Source organism: Pseudophryne corroboree, chromosome 3 (genome assembly GCF_028390025.1).
Source record: "Pseudophryne corroboree isolate aPseCor3 chromosome 3, aPseCor3.hap2, whole genome shotgun sequence".
NCBI lineage: Eukaryota > Metazoa > Chordata > Amphibia > Anura > Myobatrachidae > Pseudophryne > Pseudophryne corroboree.
In genome coordinates, this window is record NC_086446.1 from 805,496,161 (window position 1) to 805,516,034 (window position 19,874).

The following is a 19,874-nucleotide window of genomic DNA, read 5'->3' on the forward strand; positions in this document are numbered from 1 at the left end:
ATAAAAGTCAATGATGTTTATTTGACAAACTCCATGCAACACAGCAGTAATAAAAGAGAAACGTAAAATCAGCAGTAATATAACACAGTTCCTGGGTACTACAGGATGGCAATGGCCACAGGGCTCTGGTAGTATGGGTACAGTTCTTATTGACCTCTAGATGGAAAGTCCTTACCAGACCCGACTGTAGTAATGGAGATAGCCCAGGATCATACCAGCTGACGTTCCATGGGAAGCTGGGCTGCTGTAGATAAAGTGGCTGCTGTGGGTACTGGTTGGAACCAGACAGACGTAAACACGGAGTGGATACTGGATGGAACCAGCCAAATAATAAATGAAGCTTGAGAGCGATGAAATACAAATGATAAATGAAGCTTGAGAACGGTGAAATATTAGTACCGGTGGTAAATGGAAATCTGCAGAAATGGTACCGGCACTTTAAGAAGAGCTGATCTCTGTTGGAAGCTAAATGCTGGAAGCAGGTGAATCTGTAGCTGGAAACAGATGAGTCCCAGAGGACTGGAGAGTCAGGCTGCACTGCAGGTGGTAGACTGGAGCAGGTCTCTTTAGTGGAAGCTTGGAGACAGGAACTGGAACCTGGAAAACAACCACAGGAGAGAGACAGACTGGAACAAGGTATGACAAACAAAGCACTGACGATTTCCTGGCCCAGGCACAGGATACTTATACCTGCAGCAATGCAGGCATTGGCTGGGCAATTATGCAGATTTCCAGAGGCAGTGGATTGGTGGAACTGAGACATGTGATTGGATCCAACATGGCTGCGCCCATGTTAGAACTTGGAGGGAAAGCTGGTTTGGAAACCATGTGGAAACATAACAGTAATGGCGGCGCCGGCCGCAGAGGACAGGAGACGCCATGCAGGATTCAAACATGGCGCCGCTGTGACAGCGTCTCAGCGTGACAGGAGGGATATGCAGAATGTGGACACAGATGAGATCCGGCCTTGGAACGCTGAGCCAGCCTCAGGAGACATCTGAAAGGCAAGTAATGGCGTCCAGATACCCGGATCGTGACAGCACCCCCCCCCCCTTTAGGAGTGGCCCCAGGACACTTCTTAGGCTTTAGAGGAAACTTCGAGTGGAAATTCCGGACCAAGACAGGAGCATGGACATCTGAGGCATTGGTCCAAGAGCGTTCTTCAGGACCATAGCCCTTCCAGTCAATAAGATACTGCAACTGACCGTAACGGAAACGTGAGTCCAGAATCTTGGCCACCTCATACTCGACTCCCCGTTGAGTTTGAACTTTAGGAGCTGGAGGAAGTGCAGAATGAAACCGATTCAGGATCAGCGGTTTCAACAGGGAAACATGGAATGTCCTGGGTATTTTCAAGAATGGAGGTAACTGGAGTCTGTAAGCAATGGGATTGATGACTTGTTCAATTTTAAAAGGACCGATGAAACGAGGTGCAAATTTCATGCTGGGAACTCTCAACCTCAAATTCTTCGTGGACAACCATACACGATCACCCACCTTGAGAGCAGGAACTGCTCTACGCTTCCTATCGGCAAACTTCTTGTACCTGAATGAGGCTTTAAGCAGGGCCGCGCGGACATTCTTCCAGTTATTTGAAAACTGACGCAAGGTGACATCCACTGCTGGAACAGAAGTTGCTGGAAGCGGTTGGAATTCTGGAACTTTAGGGTGGAATCCATAGTTGATGAAGAATGGTGTTGAAGAAGATGAGGAATGGTATTGATTGTTGTGGCTAAACTCGGCCCAAGGAAGGAGTTGAACCCAGTCATCTTGGGAGGAAGACACATAAATGCGGAGGAAGGCCTCCAAGTCCTGATTCACCCTCTCGGTCTGACCATTGGTCTGAGGATGGTAAGCTGTAGAAAACTTTAACTTGACTTGGAGGGCTTGACACAAACTTCGCCAAAATTTGGCTACGAATTGTATTCCACGATCGGAGATGATCTCTTCAGGAAGACCGTGAAGTCGGAAGATCTCTTGGATAAACACTTGGGCCAACTTGGAAGCTGACGGGAGACCGGTGAGGGGTATGAAATGTGCCATCTTGGTGAACCGGTCAACTACCACCCAGATGGTATTAAACTTGTTGCATATAGGCAGATCTGTAACAAAGTCCATTGACAAATGGGTCCACGGTCGACTGGGAACAGATAATGGAACCAGTTGCCCCGCAGGCGACTGGCGGGGAACTTTGTGTTGGGCACACTTTGGGCAAGAGGCAATAAACTCCTTGACGTCCTTCTTCAGAGTTGGCCACCAGTAGGACCTAGAGATAAACTCGAGGGTTTTCTGAATGCCTGTATGTCCGGCAAAACGGGAAGCATGGGCCCAATGCATGAGCTTCTTCCTTAACACCGGCTTCACAAAACTTTTCCCTGGTGGGGGCGTAGAGTCCATCCCTACCGTGGAGAATGCCAACGGATTAATAATAGGATGCTTGTCTGAAGACTCTGACTCGTTTTCTTGCTCCCAAGAGCGGGAAAGGGCATCGGCCTTGCGATTCTGAGAGCCCGGACAGAACTGGAGTTTAAAGTCAAACCTGGAAAAGAAAAGTGCCCATCTGGACTGACGAGGGTTAAGACATTGTGCGCCTTCCAGGTATAAAAGATTCTTGTGGTCGGTAAGTATCATGATTGAATGAGAAGCTCCCTCCAACAGATATCTCCACTCCTCTAGAGCGAGCTTGATGGCTAGCAACTCCTGGTCGCCAATGGCATAGTTGCGCTCAGCTGGGGAGAACTTCCGGGAGAAGAAACTGCAAGGATGTAGATGGCCATCTTTAGCCCTCTGGGATAAAACCGCTCCTACTCCAACGGAGAAGGCATCCACCTCTAAGATGAAAGGAGAGTCGGTGTCGGGCTGTTTCAGAACTGGTGCAGAGATGAAACGTTGTTTTAGAAGATGAAAAGCTTGCGTAGCTTCTTCAGACCACTTGGACGGGTTAGCACCCTTCTTGGTTAATGCAGTGATAGGCGCCACAATGGTGGAAAAGTCTCGTATGAACTTTCTGTAATAATTGGCGAACCCTAAGAACCTCTGGACCCCTTTGAGGGTTAAGGTTATCGGCCAATTCTGGATTGCTTGTAGTTTCTCAGGATCCATCTCTAGTCCGGAACCGGACACGATGTAACCTAGGAACGGAATGGATTTAACTTCAAAGACACATTTCTCCAATTTGCAATAGAGATGATTACACGGAGATGGGACAGAACCTCCTTTACCCAGAAACGATGTTCCTCCAGATTATTGGCAAAGATGAGGATATCATCTAGATAAACCACGACATGGCGGTATAAAATGTCCCTGAAGATCTCATTCACGAAATGTTGGAAGACAGCTGGAGCGTTGCTCAAACCGAAGGGCATGACGAGGTACTCATAATGTCCATCACGGGTGTTAAAAGCGGTCTTCCACTCGTCGCCCTCACGGATCCGGATGAGATTGTAGGCACCCCTCAAATCCAACTTTGTAAAGATGGTTGCTCCGCTGACTCTATCGAAGAGCTCTGTAATCAAAGGTAAAGGATACCGGTTCTTGACGGTAATGTCGTTCAGACCTCTGTAATCGATGCACGGTCGCAGACCACCGTCCTTCTTCTTAACGAAGAAGAAGCCTGCGCCAGCTGGAGAAGAAGAAGGTCGGATAAAACCTTTCGCCAGGTTCTCTTTGATGTACTCCTCCATGGAGTGCGTCTCAGGCAGAGACAACGGGTAAGTTCGGCCTCGAGGTGGAACCTTCCCTGGAATGAGATCAATTGGGCAGTCCCATTCTCTATGAGGAGGAATGATATCAGCAGAAGCCTTACTGAACACGTCCGTGTAGTCTTGATATGGAGGAGGTGGAACATCAGATGACCTGGGGAAAGAAGAACAAACAGGAAACACTTTGGATAAACAAGTTTTAGCACAGGAGGGACCCCATGCTAGTATTTGCGTAGTCGTCCAGTCAATCGACGGATTGTGGAGACGGAGCCATGGAAGGCCCAAAACCACTGGATGTGTGGCTCTTGGAATCACTAGGAAGGAAATAAATTCTGCATGAAGAACTCCCACTCTCAGACGAACTGGTAGAGTCCTTAGAGAAATAACTGCGTCGAAAATCTTGCTGCCATCTACTGCAGTTATGGAGATGGATGAAGGAAGTCTCTCGGTGGGTAGGGACCACCGTTTAACATAAGCTTCGGTTATGAAATTCCCAGCTGCTCCGGAATCAAGGAGGGCAATGACGTTCCTGTAACGTTGAGCAATTTGGAGCGAGACTGGGAGATTACAATCATGAGGAGATGGAGAGGAGATCATTACTCCTAGCCGGCCCTCTCCTTGGCGAGCTAGGATTTGGAGTTTCCCGGACGTTTGGGACAAGCATTGATAATGTGAGACGGAGCTGCACAATAGAGACAGAGAGACTCAGAGAGACGTCTTCGGCGCTCAGCGGGAGATAGACGGGAACGGCCAATTTGCATGGGCTCATCCTTGGATGGAGACGGTTGACGAAGAGGAGGAGCAGAAGATTTTGGAGCAAACGATCTTCCTCGCTCGGTTGCTCTCTCTCTGAAACGTAGATCAACCTTTGTGCAAAGAGAAATTAGCTCATCCAACTTAGAAGGCAAGTCTCTGGTAGCTAACTCATCCTTGATGCGTTCTGATTAGCCATGCCAGAATGCAGCATACAGGGCCTCATCGTTCCATGCCAGTTCGGATGCCAGGATTTTGAACTGTATGAGATACTGTCCCACAGTACGTGTTCCCTGGCGTAAACGGAGAATCTCAGATGAAGCAGAGGTTACCCGGCCTGGCTCGTCGAAGATGCACCTGAATGTTGCCACAAAGTCGGACAGCAGGGGATCAGACTTCTCCCATAAAGGTGATGCCCAGTCAAGGGCTGAGCCGCTGAGAAGGGAAATGATATAGGCAATTCTAGTTCGGTCGCTGGGAAAATTGCCAGGCTGAAGCTCAAAGTGGATTTCGCATTGGTTAAGAAATCCCCTGCAGAACCTTGGAGATCCGTCAAACTTTGCTGGCGTTGGGAGATGAAGACGTGGAATGGAAATGGGTAAGGAGGGTGGGGTTACTTCTGGTGTCACTGTAGTGGACGCACCGGACGTGCCAGGTCCACGAAGGGTCGTTTGAATCCCATCCAGCCGCGTAGAGAGATCCTGGAGACAGCGGATGATGTGGCCTTGTGCAGCCTCCTGATGTTCGAGTCTGGCTGCCAGTTCTTGCATCGGCCTAGCCGCTTGATCCTGGTCTCCGGCTGGATTCATATGGTCAGTGCTTACTGTCACAACTGAGGGCCTGAGCTGACGGGAGGCAGCCTCAGTTGTAGGGGCTGAGGTGTAGTGAAACCTGGGAGGTTGTATCAGACCCCTGGACATGTAAGTTACACGTAGAGAGATTGCCCGAAGGCGTGACCACGACAACCAAGATAAAAGTCAATGATGTTTATTTGACAAACTCCATGCAACACAGCAGTAATAAAAGAGAAACGTAAAATCAGCAGTAATATAACACAGTTCCTGGGTACTACAGGATGGCAATGGCCACAGGGCTCTGGTAGTATGGGTACAGTTCTTATTGACCTCTAGATGGAAAGTCCTTACCAGACCCGACTGTAGTAATGGAGATAGCCCAGGATCATACCAGCTGACGTTCCATGGGAAGCTGGGCTGCTGTAGATAAAGTGGCTACTGTGGGTACTGGTTGGAACCAGACAGATGTAAACACGGAGTGGATACTGGATGGAACCAGCCAAATAATAAATGAAGCTTGAGAGCGATGAAATACAAATGATAAATGAAGCTCGAGAACGGTGAAATATTAGTACCGGTGGTAAATGGAAATCTGCAGAAATGGTACCGGCACTTTAAGAAGAGCTGATCTCTGCTGGAAGCTAAATGCTGGAAGCAGGTGAATCTGTAGCTGGAAACAGATGAGTCCCAGAGGACTGGAGAGTCAGGCTGCACTGCAGGTGGTAGACTGGAGCAGGTCTCTTTAGTGGAAGCTTGGAGACAGGAACTGGAACCTGGAAAACAACCACAGGAGAGAGACAGACTGGAACAAGGTATGACAAACAAAGCACTGACGATTTCCTGGCCCAGGCACAGGATACTTATACCTGCAGCAATGCAGGCATTGGCTGGGCAATTATGCAGATTTCCAGAGGCAGTGGATTGGTGGAATTGAGACATGTGATTGGATCCAACATGGCTGCGCCCATGTTAGAACTTGGAGGGAAAGCTGGTTTGGAAACCATGTGGAAACATAACAGTAATGGCGGCGCCGGCCGCAGAGGACAGGAGACGCCATGCAGGATTCAAACATGCAGGATTCAAACATGGCGCCGCTGTGACAGCGTCTCAGCGTGACAGGAGGGATATGCAGAATGTGGACACAGATGAGATCCGGCCTTGGAATGCTGAGCCAGCCTCAGGAGACATCTGAAAGGCAAGTAATGGCGTCCAGATACCCGGATCGTGACACAGATATCCAGCACTAGTATAGCTAAGATAGGGTTAAATGCTCCAGTGCCCTCCAAGGGTGCTGCGTCCCAATATGTGTGAGCAGATTGGCGCCACTCAGAGACTGTTTGTTGAGCGGCAAACGTGCTTTAATTCAACGTTTCGGGCATCAGCCTGTCAGGAATAGCAAACGTAGTGTGTTACATACAACAGATATTTATACATACACAGACAAACACAAAATTACCTGATCAGACGCAGGTGAGTGTGCGCTCCGGTGGCCGACCTCCACGAGTCCCGCCGCATCATCACAGGCGTGTCCCCATAGTGTCGTCATCCAGGAGCGTCCACTCCCCGCGGCCAATCAGGGTGCATGACATCCCGTTGCCCCAGCAACCGGGCAGCAACGATAATACACAAATCTGATGAATAAAAGCAATACTCCTTGGGATTACAATGTTTTTTGTAGTTCCATTAGCCCGTAATAATAGTCCATCTAGAAATGTATCAGCAATTTATAACCCTGCCAGTATGTTGATAAATAGATATGCCATAAAGGTATATTAGTTGTTACTGCCAATATCGTCAGAAAGTTTCCTGTTTTTTTATTGTTTTTATTCATCAGATTTGTGTATTATCATTGCTGCCCGGTTGCTGGGGCAACGGGACGTCATGCACCCTGATTGGCTGCGAAGAGTGGACGCTCCTGGATGACGACACTATGGGGACGCGCCTGTGATGATGCGGCGGGACTCGTGGAGGTCGGCGCCCGGAGCGCACACTCACCTGCGTCTGATCAGGTAAATTTGTGTTTGTCTGTGTATGTATAAATATCTGTTATATGTAACACACTATGTTTGCTATTCCTGACGACGGGCTGATGCCCGAAACGTTGAATTAAAGCACGTTTGCAGCTCAACAAACAGTCTCTGAGTGGCGCCAATCTGCTCAAACTTATTGGGACGCAGCACCCTTGGAGGGCACCGGAGCATTTAACCCTATCTTAGCTATACTAGTATAGGATATCTGCTACTACTATATATATATATATATATATATATATACTGGGCAAATTGTCTGGCACTCCCCTTGGGCTATCTGAGCAAAGCTCCTGCTCCGGTGCCTTCCCTCCCAGACTAGGCAGTCTGGGTATGTATGATTTTCAAAAAACGAGGCGGCACTCAGGACACTGTGGTAAACAGGTGAACTCTGTCAAGTGGAACTTTATCAACGTGATAAAGTTCCACTTGACAGAGTTCACCTGTTTACCACAGTCTCCTGAGTGCCGCCTCGTTTTTTGCAAATTATATATATACAGGTTGAGTATCCCATATCCATATATTCCGAAATACGGAATATTCCGAAATACGGACTTTTTTGAGTGAGACTGAGATAGTGAAATCTTTGTTTTTTGATGGCTCAATGTACACAAACTTTGTTTAATACACAAAGTTATTAATAATATTGTATTAAATGACCTTCAGGCTGTGTATATAAGGTGTATATGAAACATAAATGAATTGTGTGTATGTACACACACTTTGTTTAATGCACAAAGTTATAAAAAATATTGGCTAAAATTACCTTCAGGCTGTTTGTATAAGGTGTATATGATACATAAATGCATTCTGTGCTTAGATTTAGGTCCCATCACCATGATATCTCATTATGGTATCTAATTATTCCAAAATACGGAAAAATCCGATATCCAAAATACCTCTGGTCCCAAGCATTTTGGATAAGGGATACTCAACCTGTATATATATATATATATATATATATATATATATATATATAAAACAGTATCTTTATCTTGCGCCAAGCTCAAAGCAGCACAATGGGAGAGGTCCCTGTTGAAAGACCTCAATAGCATACAAAATAAAAACAATTTCCCAAGTGCGCTAAATAAAAACGTATCTACAAAGATTCTTCCAGTGTTTTTTCCGTAGGTAAGAATTGAGTACTGGAGAAGATTTGCGTCTAGGAACCTGTACTGGACACCCCTCACCAAGATAGTCACCCAAACCAGAGGCCAAAGGCCAATTAGTAAAAAATTGTTTTAATAACATACATTTAGACCAGAGGTTCTCAAACTCGGTCCTCAGGACCCCACACAGTGCATGTTTTGCAGGTAACCCAGTAGGTGCACAGGTGTATTAATTACTCACTGACACATTGTAAAAGGTCCACAGGTGGAGCTTATTATTTCACTTGTGATTCTGTGAGGAGACCTGAAAAACATGCACCGTGTGGGGTCCTGAGGACCGAGTTTGAGAACCTATGATTTAGACCAGAGGTTCTCAAACTCGGTCCTCGGGGCACACACAGTGCATGTTTTGCAGGTAACCCAGCAGGTGCACCGGTGTATTAATTACTCACTGACACATTTTAAAAGGTACACAGGTGGAGCTAATTATTTCACTTGCGATTCTGTGAGGAGACCTGCAAAACATGCACCGTGTGTGCCCCCGAGGACCGAGTTTGAGAACCTCTGATTTAGACAAATGCAATTTTTACATAAAATTCATACTGTAATGTTTACAGAGATGTAATTAAAAAATAATAATAGTGCCAGTAAAGAACAACCAGTGTGTTTGTTGTGTGGTCTTAACTCTAGATACTCCCTCACCTTTATCAAGGCGCGAGCTCGAGAGGGAGTATCTTCACAAACTAAGCTGGAAACTCCTGACTGACAAATTCCTGACTTGTCAGTCAGGAGTTTCCAGCTTAGTTTGTGAAGCACACTTGGGAAATTGTTTATTATATATATATATATATATATATATATATATATTAGTGATGTGTACCGGAAATTTTTCGGGTTTTGTGTTTTGGTTTTGGATTCGGTTCCGCGGCTATGTTTTGGATTCGGACGCGTTTTGGCAAAAGCTCCCTGAAATTTTTTGTCGGATTCGGGTGTGTTTTGGATTCGGGTGGTTTTTTTACAAAAAAACCCTCAAAAACAGCTTAAATCATAGAATTTGGGGGTCATTTTGATCCCATAGTATTATTAACCTCAATAACCATAATTTCCACTCATTTCCAGTCTATTCTGAAAACCTCACACCTCACAATATTATTTTTAGTCCTAAAATTTGCACCGAGGTCGCTGGATGGCTAAGCTAAGTGACACAAGTGGCCGACACAAACACCTGGCCCATCTAGGAGTGGCACTGCAGTGTCAGACAGGATGGCAGATTTAAAAAATAGTCCCCAAACAGCACATGATGCAAAGAAAAAAAGAGGTGCACCAAGGTCGCTGGATGGCTAAGCTAAGCGACCCAAGTGGCCGACACAAACACCTGGCCCATCTAGGAGTGGCACTGCAGTGTCAGACAGGATGGCACTTCAAAAAAATAGTCCCCAAACAGCACATGATGCAAAGAAAAAAAGAGGTGCACCGAGGTCGCTGGATGGCTAAGCTAAGCGACCCAAGTGGCCGACACAAACACCTGGCCCATCTAGGAGTGGCACTGCAGTGTCAGACAGGATGGCACTTAAAAAAATAGTCAGCACTTAAAAAAAGTGGTCAGCAAAATTCTGCACTGTCCTCCTACTATAATACTGCGCACAACTACAATGCAGCACAGATATGGATATTATACTTGACGACACAGAGGTAGAGCAATGGACTACTGTATCGTACTTCTATATGTATATACTGGTGGTCAGCAAAATTCTGCACTGTTCTCCTACTATAATACTGCGCACAACTACAATGCAGCACAGATATGGATAGCATACTTGACGACACAGAGGTAGAGCAATGGACTACTGTACCGTACTGCTATATATATATATACTGGTGGTCAGCAAAATTCTGCACTGTCCTCCTACTATATACTGCGCACAACTACAATGCAGCACAGATATGGATGGATAGTATACTTGATGACACCGAGGTAGAGCAATGGACTACTGTACCGTACTGCTATATATATACTGGTGGTCAGCAAAATTCTGCACTGTCCTCCTACTATATACTGCGCACAACTACAATGCAGCACAGATATGGATGGATAGTATACTTGACGACACAGAGGTAGAGCAATGGAATACTGTACCGTACTGCTATATATATATACTGGTGGTCAGCAAAATTCTACACTATCCTCCTACTCTATACTGCGCACAACTACAATGCAGCACAGATATGGATGGATAGTATACTTGACGACACAGAGGTAGAGCAATGACTACTGTACCATACTGCTATATATATACTGGTGGTCAGCAAAATTCTGCACTGTCCTCCTACTATATACTACAATGCAGCACAGATATGGATGGATAGTATACTTAGCGACACATAGGTAGAGCAATGGACTACTGTACCGTACTACTATATATATATACTGGTGGTCAGCAAAATTCTGCACTGTCCTCCTACTATATACTGCGCACAACTACAATGCAGCACAGATATGGATGGATAGTATACTTGATGACACAGAGGTAGAGCAATGGACTACTGTACCGTACTGCTATATATATACTGGTGGTCAGCAAAATTCTGCACTGTCCTCCTTCTATATACTACAATGCAGCACAGATATGGATGGATAATATACTTGAATACACAGAGGTAGAGCAATGGACTACTGTACCGTACTACTATATATATAGTGGTGGTCAGCAAAATTCTGCACTGTCCTCCTACTATATACTGCGCACAACTACAATGCAGCACAGATATGGATGGATAGTATACTTGACGACACAGAGGTAGAGCAATGGACTACTGTACCGTACTGCTATATATATACTGGTGGTCAGCAAAATTCTGCACTGTCCTCTTTCTATATACTACAATGCAGCACAGATATGGATGGATAGTATACTTGATGACACAGAGGTAGAGCAATGGTCTACTGTACCGTACTGCTATATATATACTGGTGGTCAGCAAAATTCTGCACTGTCCTCCTACTACATACTGCGCACAACCACAATGCAGCACAGATATGGATGGATAGTATACTTGACGACACAGAGGTAGAGTAATGGACTACTGTACCGTACTGCTATATATATACTGGTGGTCAGCAAAATTCTGCACTGTCCTCCTACTGTATACTACAATGCAGCACAGATATGGATTCATAGTATACTTGACGACACAGATGTAGAGCAATGGACTACTGTACCGTACTGCTATATACTGGTGGTCAGCAAAATACTGCTCTGTCCTCCTACTATATATAACAATGAAGCACAGATATGGATGGATAGTATACTTGACAACACAGAGGTAGAGCAATGGACTACTGTACCGTACTGCTATATATATACTGATGGTCAGCAAAATTCTGCACTGTCCTCCTACTATATACTGTGCACAACTACAATGCAGCACAGATATGGATGGATATTATACTTGACGACACAGAGGTAGAGCAATGGAATACTGTACCGTACTGCTATATATATATACTGGTGGTCAGCAAAATTCTACACTATCCTCCTACTATATACTGCGCACAACTACAAAGCAGCACAGATATGGATGGATAGTATACTTGACGACACAGAGGTAGAGCAATGACTACTGTACCATACTGCTATATATATACTGGTGGTCAGCAAAATTCTGCACTGTCCTCCTACTTTATACTACAATGCAGCACAGATATGGATGGATAGTATACTTGACGACACAGAGGTAGAGCAATGGACTACTGTACCGTACTACTATATATATATACTGGTGGTCAGCAAAATTCTGCACTGTCCTCCTACTATATACTGCGCACTACTACAATGCAGCACAGATATGGATGGATAGTATACTTGATGACACAGATGTAGAGCAATGGACTACTGTACCGTACTGCTATATATATACTGGTGGTCAGCAAAATTCTGCACTGTCCTCCTTCTATATACTACAATGCAGCACAGATATGGATGGATAATATACTTGAATACACAGAGGTAGAGCAATGGACTACTGTACCGTACTACTATATATATAGTGGTGGTCAGCAAAATTCTGCACTGTCCTCCTACTATATACTGCGCACAACTACAATGCAGCACAGATATGGATGGATAGTATACTTGACGACACAGAGGTAGAGCAATGGACTACTGTACCGTACTGCTATATATATACTGGTGGTCAGCAAAATTCTGCACTGTCCTCTTTCTATATACTACAATGCAGCACAGATATGGATGGATAGTATACTTGATGACACAGAGGTAGAGCAATGGTCTACTGTACCGTACTGCTATATATATATACTGGTGGTCAGCAAAATTCTGCACTGTCCTCCTACTACATACTGCGCACAACTACAATGCAGCACAGATATGGATGGATAGTATACTTGACGACACAGAGGTAGAGTAATGGACTACTGTACCGTACTGCTATATATATACTGGTGGTCAGCAAAATTCTGCACTGTCCTCCTACTGTATACTACAATGCAGCACAGATATGGATGGATAGTATTCTTGACGACACAGATGTAGAGCAATGGACTACTGTACCGTACTGCTATATATATACTGGTGGTCAGCAAAATACTGCACTGTCCTCCTACTATATACTACAATGAAGCACAGATATGGATGGATAGTATACTTGACAACACAGAGGTAGAGCAATGGACTACTGTACCGTACTGCTATACATATACTAGTGGTCAGCAGAATTCTGCACTGTCCTCCTACTATATACTGCGCACAACTACAATGCAGCACAGATATGGATAGATAGTATACTTGACGACACAGAGGTAGAGCAATGGACTACTGTACCGTACTGCTATATATATACTGATGGTCAGCAAAATTCTGCACTGTCCTCCTACTATATACTGTGCACAACTACAATGCAGCACAGATATGGATGGATAGTATACTTGACGACACAGAGGTAGAGCAAAGGAATACTGTACCGTACTGCTATATATATATATATATACTGGTGGTCAGCAAAATTCTACACTATTTTCCTACTATATACTGCGCACAACTACAATGCAGCACAGATATGGATGGATAGTATACTTGACGACACAGAGGTAGAGCAATGACTACTGTACCATACTGCTATATATATACTGGTGGTCAGCAAAATTCTGCACTGTCCTCCTACTATATACTACAATGCAGCACAGATATGGATGGATAGTATACTTGACGACACAGAGGTAGAGCAATGGACTACTGTACCGTACTACTATATATATATACTGGTGGTCAGCAAAATTCTGCACTGTCCTACTATATACTGCGCACAACTACAATGCAGCACAGATATGGATGGATAGTATACTTGACGACACAGAGGTAGAGCAATGGACTACTGTAACGTACTGCTATATATATACTGGTGGTCAGCAAAATTCTGCACTGTCCTCCTACTGTATACTACAATGCAGCACAGATATGGATGGATAATATACTTGACGACACAGATGTAGAGCAATGGACTACTGTACCGTACTGCTATATATATACTGGTGGTCAGCAAAATTCTGCACTGTCCTCCTACTATATACTGCACACAACTACAATGCAGCACAGATATGGATGGATAGTATACTTGACGACACAGAGGTAGAGCAATGGACTACTGTAACGTACTGCTATATATATACTGGTGGTCAGCAAAATTCTGCACTGTCCTCCTACTATATACTACAATGCAGCACAGATATGGATGGATAGTATACTTGACGACACAGAGGAAGAGCAATGGACTACTGTACCGTACTGCTATATATGTACTGGTGGTCAGCAAAATTCTGCACTGTCCTCCTACTATATACTACAATGCAGCACAGATATGGAGCGTTTTCAGGCATAGAATGTAGATATTTGTAGCACACTGAGCACAGATATTTGCAGCACACTGAACACAGAAACTGAGAGAATGCAGCCACGTCCTCTCGCTATCATCTCCAATGCACGAGTGAAAATGGCGGCGACGCGCAGATCTTTATATGCAATACGAATCTCGCGATAATACGACAGCGGGATGATCACGTTCGGGCGCGCTCGGATTAGCAAGGCGGGAAGATCCGAGGCTGCCTCGGAACCGTGTAAAATAGGTGAAGTTCGGGGGGTTCGTATCTTGACGAACCGAACCCGTTCATCTCTAATATATATATATATATATATATATATACACACATACAGTACAGGAATCCACAGCACTCACCATTCCCAGGAGGGGGGAGCACTCACGTACTCCCCACCCCTAGGTTGGGGTGCGGTGGTCTGTGACCACCTAACTCAAATATACATATACAAAGAACCCTGCACTCTCCTTAGCAGTTTCATTCACCTTAATGCTTTAATATACAATTAGATAAACAATGGGGTTTTGGTTTATGAATTGTACAATGCATGTAAGCTTGCAGCCCACTCCACGGGACCCCAATCCACTGCAAGTCCTACTCTATCACATAAACTTTCACATAGATTTTCTAGAGACCTGGCAACTGCTGCTTCATAGGATAAAGTGTGCTGCTCACCTGATTTTAATTGGCCCATTTGTGGTCCCCCCCTCTCTGGGGTATATTCAATAAGAGTCGGATCCATTCCAACATGCAGTTGTCGGAATGGATCCGACAACCCCTATTCAATGGACGGCCAAATCCGACTGTCTGATTTGGCCGTACACAGGGTCCTGTCCTGCCACTGCTCTCAGCGGCTGCGCTGACAGCAGCAGCCAGGATTGCAGATGGTGGTTGCCGTGAGCGGGACAGCGGCGGGGGTAAGCTGGGCAGCGGGGAGGAGCAGAGATTGGCAGCCGGAGCTGGCTTCGGGGGGACATGTCTGGGGCAGCGGGTGCAGGAAAAGCGGTGCCTGCGGCCCGCAGGGGGAGCAGAGATCTGCAGCAGGCGGGGGAAGCTGGCTGCGGGTGGACATGTCTGCAGCGGGGGAAGAGCTGCAGGGAGATTTCCCCTGCCGCTGCAGACATGTTACCCCGCAGCCAGCTCCCCCTGCCGGCTGCCGATCTCTGCTCCCCCTGCGGGCCGCAGCACTGCTTGTCTTCTCACCTCAATCCGACTTGTTTTCAAGTTGGATTGAGTTTGTTGGATAGGGGGACAAAACCTGTTGGATTTGGCCCTATTTGGACAGAAGCACATGTATCGGCAGCTATTACGCCGATCCACGTGTTTTCGAACAAGTCGGGAATTCCCGACTTGTCTGAAAAAATCAGCCCCTATTGAATAGGTCGGAAACCCTTCCGACCTATTTCTGTCAGAAGTTGCCGTCTTTCCGACAAGACTGCAGCTTCCGACAGTTATTGAATACAGCTCTCTCCCCCTCTCTCTCCCTCCCTCCCCCTCAGCTCATTTACCTTTAACTTGGGTCAGCTGCTGTTTAGGTGTGTTGGTGACTGTCTCAGAAAGCCAGAAGTCAGTTGGCAGGCGAGCAGTAAACCAGGTGAGCAGCACATTTTCTCCCTATGAAGCAGCAGCTGCCAGGTCTCTAGAAAATCTATGTGAAAGTTTATGTGATAGAGCAGGACTTGCGGTGGATTGGGGTCCCGTGGAGTGGGCTGCAAGCTTACATGCATTGTACAATTCATAAACCAAAACCCCATTGTTTATCTAGTCGTATATTAAAGCATTAAGGTGAATGAAACTGCTAAGGAGAGTGCAGGGTTTTTTGTATATGTGTGTGTGTGTATGTACAGGTTGCGTATCCCATATCCAAGTATTCCAAAATACGGAATATTTCCGAAATACAGACTTTTCTGAGTGAGAGAGTGAAACCTTTGTTTTCTGATGGCTCAATGTATACACACTTTGTTTAATACACATTTAGAAAAATTATTGTATTAAACGACCTTCAGGCTTTGTGTATAAGGTGTATATGAAACATAAATGTATTCTGTGCTTAGACTTAGGTCCCATCACCATGATATCTCATTATAGTATGCAATTATTCCAAAATACGGAAAAATCCCATATCCAAAATTCCTCTGGTCCCAAGCATTTTGGATAAGGGATACTCAACGTGTGTGTGTGTATATGTGTGTGTGTGTGTATATATATATATATATATATATATATATATATATATATATTAGCTTTTTGCCCGCGGCTTCGCCCACGTGGATTTCTTAACACAATAAGACTATTTTCATTGCGCCTATCTTCAAGTTTACATTTACTACCCAACCCCTAACAGAATTAGCGTGAATATACATAGCCTATATGTTAACGGCCAGTCTGAGGAACATATACATTTTCAAAATGCAATCAGCTTAGCGATCCCGAAAACGATGGATTTTTACATGTGACCCCCTTCCCACCCCCACCACTAGGGGTGCTATGGGTGTCTTACCCTGCAGTATTTTTTTCCAGTTTGTAAGTGATATGTGTACCAAGTTTGGTGTAAATTGCTCCAGGCATTCCCAGCAAACACCACAATGCTGTATAAAGTGTGTACATTGTGGTTAAACGTCTGTTAATATCTGAACATTCTGTACATGAAGATTACATTGGTTTATTTCTCCTTGCTCAGACTGTGACATCGGTTTATTTCTCCTTGCTCAGACTGTGACATCGGTTTATTTCTCCTTGCTCAGACTGTGACATCGGTTTATTTCTCCTTGCTCAGACTGTGACATCGGTTTATTTCTCCTTGCTCAGATTGTGACATCGGTTTATTTCTCCTTGCTCAGATTGTGACATCTGTTTATTTCTCCTTGCTCAGACTGTGACATCGTCCCGGTTGTATTTGGAAGTCGCACACTGTAGCGCTACACAAAGGTAAGCGGGTGAGCAGACAGAAACGTTACAATTATGCTGCAGGCTATGTAACCACTCCAGGGTCGTCTTATTAGCCGGGTCCCAACCACTTAACGAGCTTCCTCCCAAATTACCATTTATACTTCTATCCATTCATTACCCCCAACTGATGATACAATTATTTCCAAACACTATCCTTAAAAACGGAATGTTTCTAATGTTCCCTGTACCTGAGGAGGATCCTTATTAGAAGAGAGTTTACATGTGCTCTCCTGCATACACCCAGTGCCACGTCTGCTGCCTGACGTCAGGGGATATGGAATCAGTGCTGTATATACTCCTGCGTATTCCCTTCTGTCCGGTGTCTCTGCGATTATCGTCTTTATTATTAACTTCAGCAAATTTTATATATTTTTTTAATTTCCTTTAAAAACTGTATTGGAAAATAACTTTTTTTTATTATTACAGAGATAATTACATAAAGAAAAATAGAAACAAATCAATAAGATAAAACCTGCTTTTCCCATTGTTCCCTTAGCCGCTCCCTTGAAGGGAATTCAGCCGTGACCTGCAAACCTCATTCCATCTGTCACTTGGGGTCAAATGTAATAGAGTGAGAGTGTCAGAAAGTGAGAGATTTGGTAGGTTTTGCAGTTTTTCTTAAAGTGGCAATCATTTACACAGCGAGAGCAACCTGGTTTTGCAGTGTAAATGATTGCCACTTTATACAAAACTGCAAAACCTTCCCAAACCTCTCACTTTCTGACACTCTCACTCTATTACATGTGTCCCTTACTGTTACTGTGTATAAAGTTCCTGCATTTATCTGCTTTTCTTTTTTTATTTTATTTTGCAACTTTATTTATTTATTTATTTATTTATTTATTTATTTACTGACTGAGATATAGGGGTATATTCAATTGAAGTCGGATCCATTCCAACATCCATTTGTCGGAATGGATCCGAGCTGGCCTATTCAATGGACATCTCAATTCGACATTTACAAAAGTCGAATTGAGATGCGGGGGGGGGGGGGGGAGCAGCGCTTCATCAGCAGCTATATAGCTGCTGCTGTAGCGCTGCTCTCCCCTGTCTGCCTGCAGCTCTCCCCCATCCCCCCTGTCACAGCCGCCGTTCCGTCCCCCCTGTCACAGCCGCCGTTCCGTCCCCCCTGTCACAGCCACTGCCACTCTCCGTCTCCCCCTCTCTCACAGCTGCCGCTCACGGCAGCGTTCACTCGGCTCCAGCAAGGAAGAGCCGGGTGGACGCTGCTGTGAGCGGCGGCTGTCCTCCAGCGCTGCTCTCCCCGTCCCCGCCTCGGCTCTACCCGTCTCCGGCGCTGCTGTCCCCATTTCATTCGACTTTTTTTAAAGTCAAACTGAGATGGTCGATAAGGGGGACAAAACCTAGGTATTGGCCCCGTTTTCGACACACGCACGTGGATCGGCAGCTATTCTGCCGATCCATGTGCTTTTCGACAAGTCCAATTCATCGACTTGTCGAAAAATTTTGGGTTATATTGAATAGGTCGAATCATGATTCGACCTTAAAAAGTCAAAAACTGCCATCATTTCGACAGACGGCAGCTTTCGACTTCAATTGAATATACCCCATAGTGTCTTGAGATATTGGGCCTAATTCAGAGCCGATCGCTGCAACATAAGCGTTTGCACCATGAAGCCTTTTGTGCTGTGCACACGCACAGCGGTCGCATTGGGCGTGTGCACGCAGTGAGATGCGAAAGTACCTCACTTGTGCAATCACCTCTGCCTGATTGACAATCAGAGGCGGTCGCCGGGCTGGAGGGGCCGTAACAACAGCGTTTGAACGCGATTGGATGGGCCAAGATCTGGATAATGCAGGTGTGTCCCGACCATTGCTGGGGCGGGCTGCGGCAGGTGCGTGATGTCACATGCAGCCACTGCATCCCAAAACATGGCGGGTAACTGCCTGCATCCACAGCTAGGCTGCATAGGCAGGGAGCTACTCTTCAGGTGTGAGAGCATCACCGCTGTGCAATGCTGCCGCACCTCTGCGGGGCGTTAGGGACTGACCTGTAGAGAGGACTATCCCTGTGCTGGGCGTCCCCCGCATGTCAGAATTTTTGATTGTAGATGTGCTATTTTTAATATTCTGTGGCATAAACATCATACAGCATGCAATCTAATGATCTGCCACTAGGGGCAGTGTGAGGTTCCAGACGTTACCACATACAGTGCTCTGCTCTTACCAGACCTCCGGTGTATAACGGTGTAATGTTTCTGCTTGCAGATGATCCCTGTATATGTCGTGCTCTTATCCATGGTCGCAGCTGTACAAGGTAAGAAATCTAGGAGGCAATAATGTGCACGAATGGACCAGATTCCATAATAAATACAGCTTTTTGGAAGCTTATAGTGCTCCTACGTTACCCAGGACTTACAGATGTGTCCTCATAGACCCAGCATCAATGCGCCGTACAACGCGCGATGGCTGGTGCCTCTGAGCTGTTTCGAGAGGTGCAGCGTACTGCCTTTGCGTTGCAGCTAAACACCGCTCACCATGTACTAGAGATGCTGCGCTGTGACGGTCATCGTGTACTATAGATGGTGGGCTGTGACGGTCACCGTGTACTATAGATGCTGGGCTGTGACTGTAACCATGTACTAGAGATGCCGGGCTGTGACGGTCACCGTGTACTAGAGATGCCGGGC

General features: G+C 45.5%; 1 protein-coding gene across 4 annotated transcripts in view; it reads left to right on the forward strand.

Moving 5' to 3' along the window:
- Nucleotides 1-15,789: 15,789 nt before the first annotated feature.
- LOC135056918 (pancreatic lipase-related protein 2-like) overlaps nt 15,790-19,874 on the forward strand; it is a 130,353-nt gene continuing 126,268 nt past the window's right edge. For 2 of the 4 annotated variants that reach the window (XM_063962691.1, XM_063962694.1), the window contains exons 1-3: nt 15,790-15,868; nt 17,147-17,202; nt 19,453-19,501. In XM_063962691.1, coding sequence (XP_063818761.1) covers nt 19,453-19,501 — 49 coding nt within the window. In that variant the 5' untranslated portion in view covers nt 15,790-15,868; nt 17,147-17,202. The other 2 variants (XM_063962692.1, XM_063962693.1) reach the window with 2 other exon arrangements.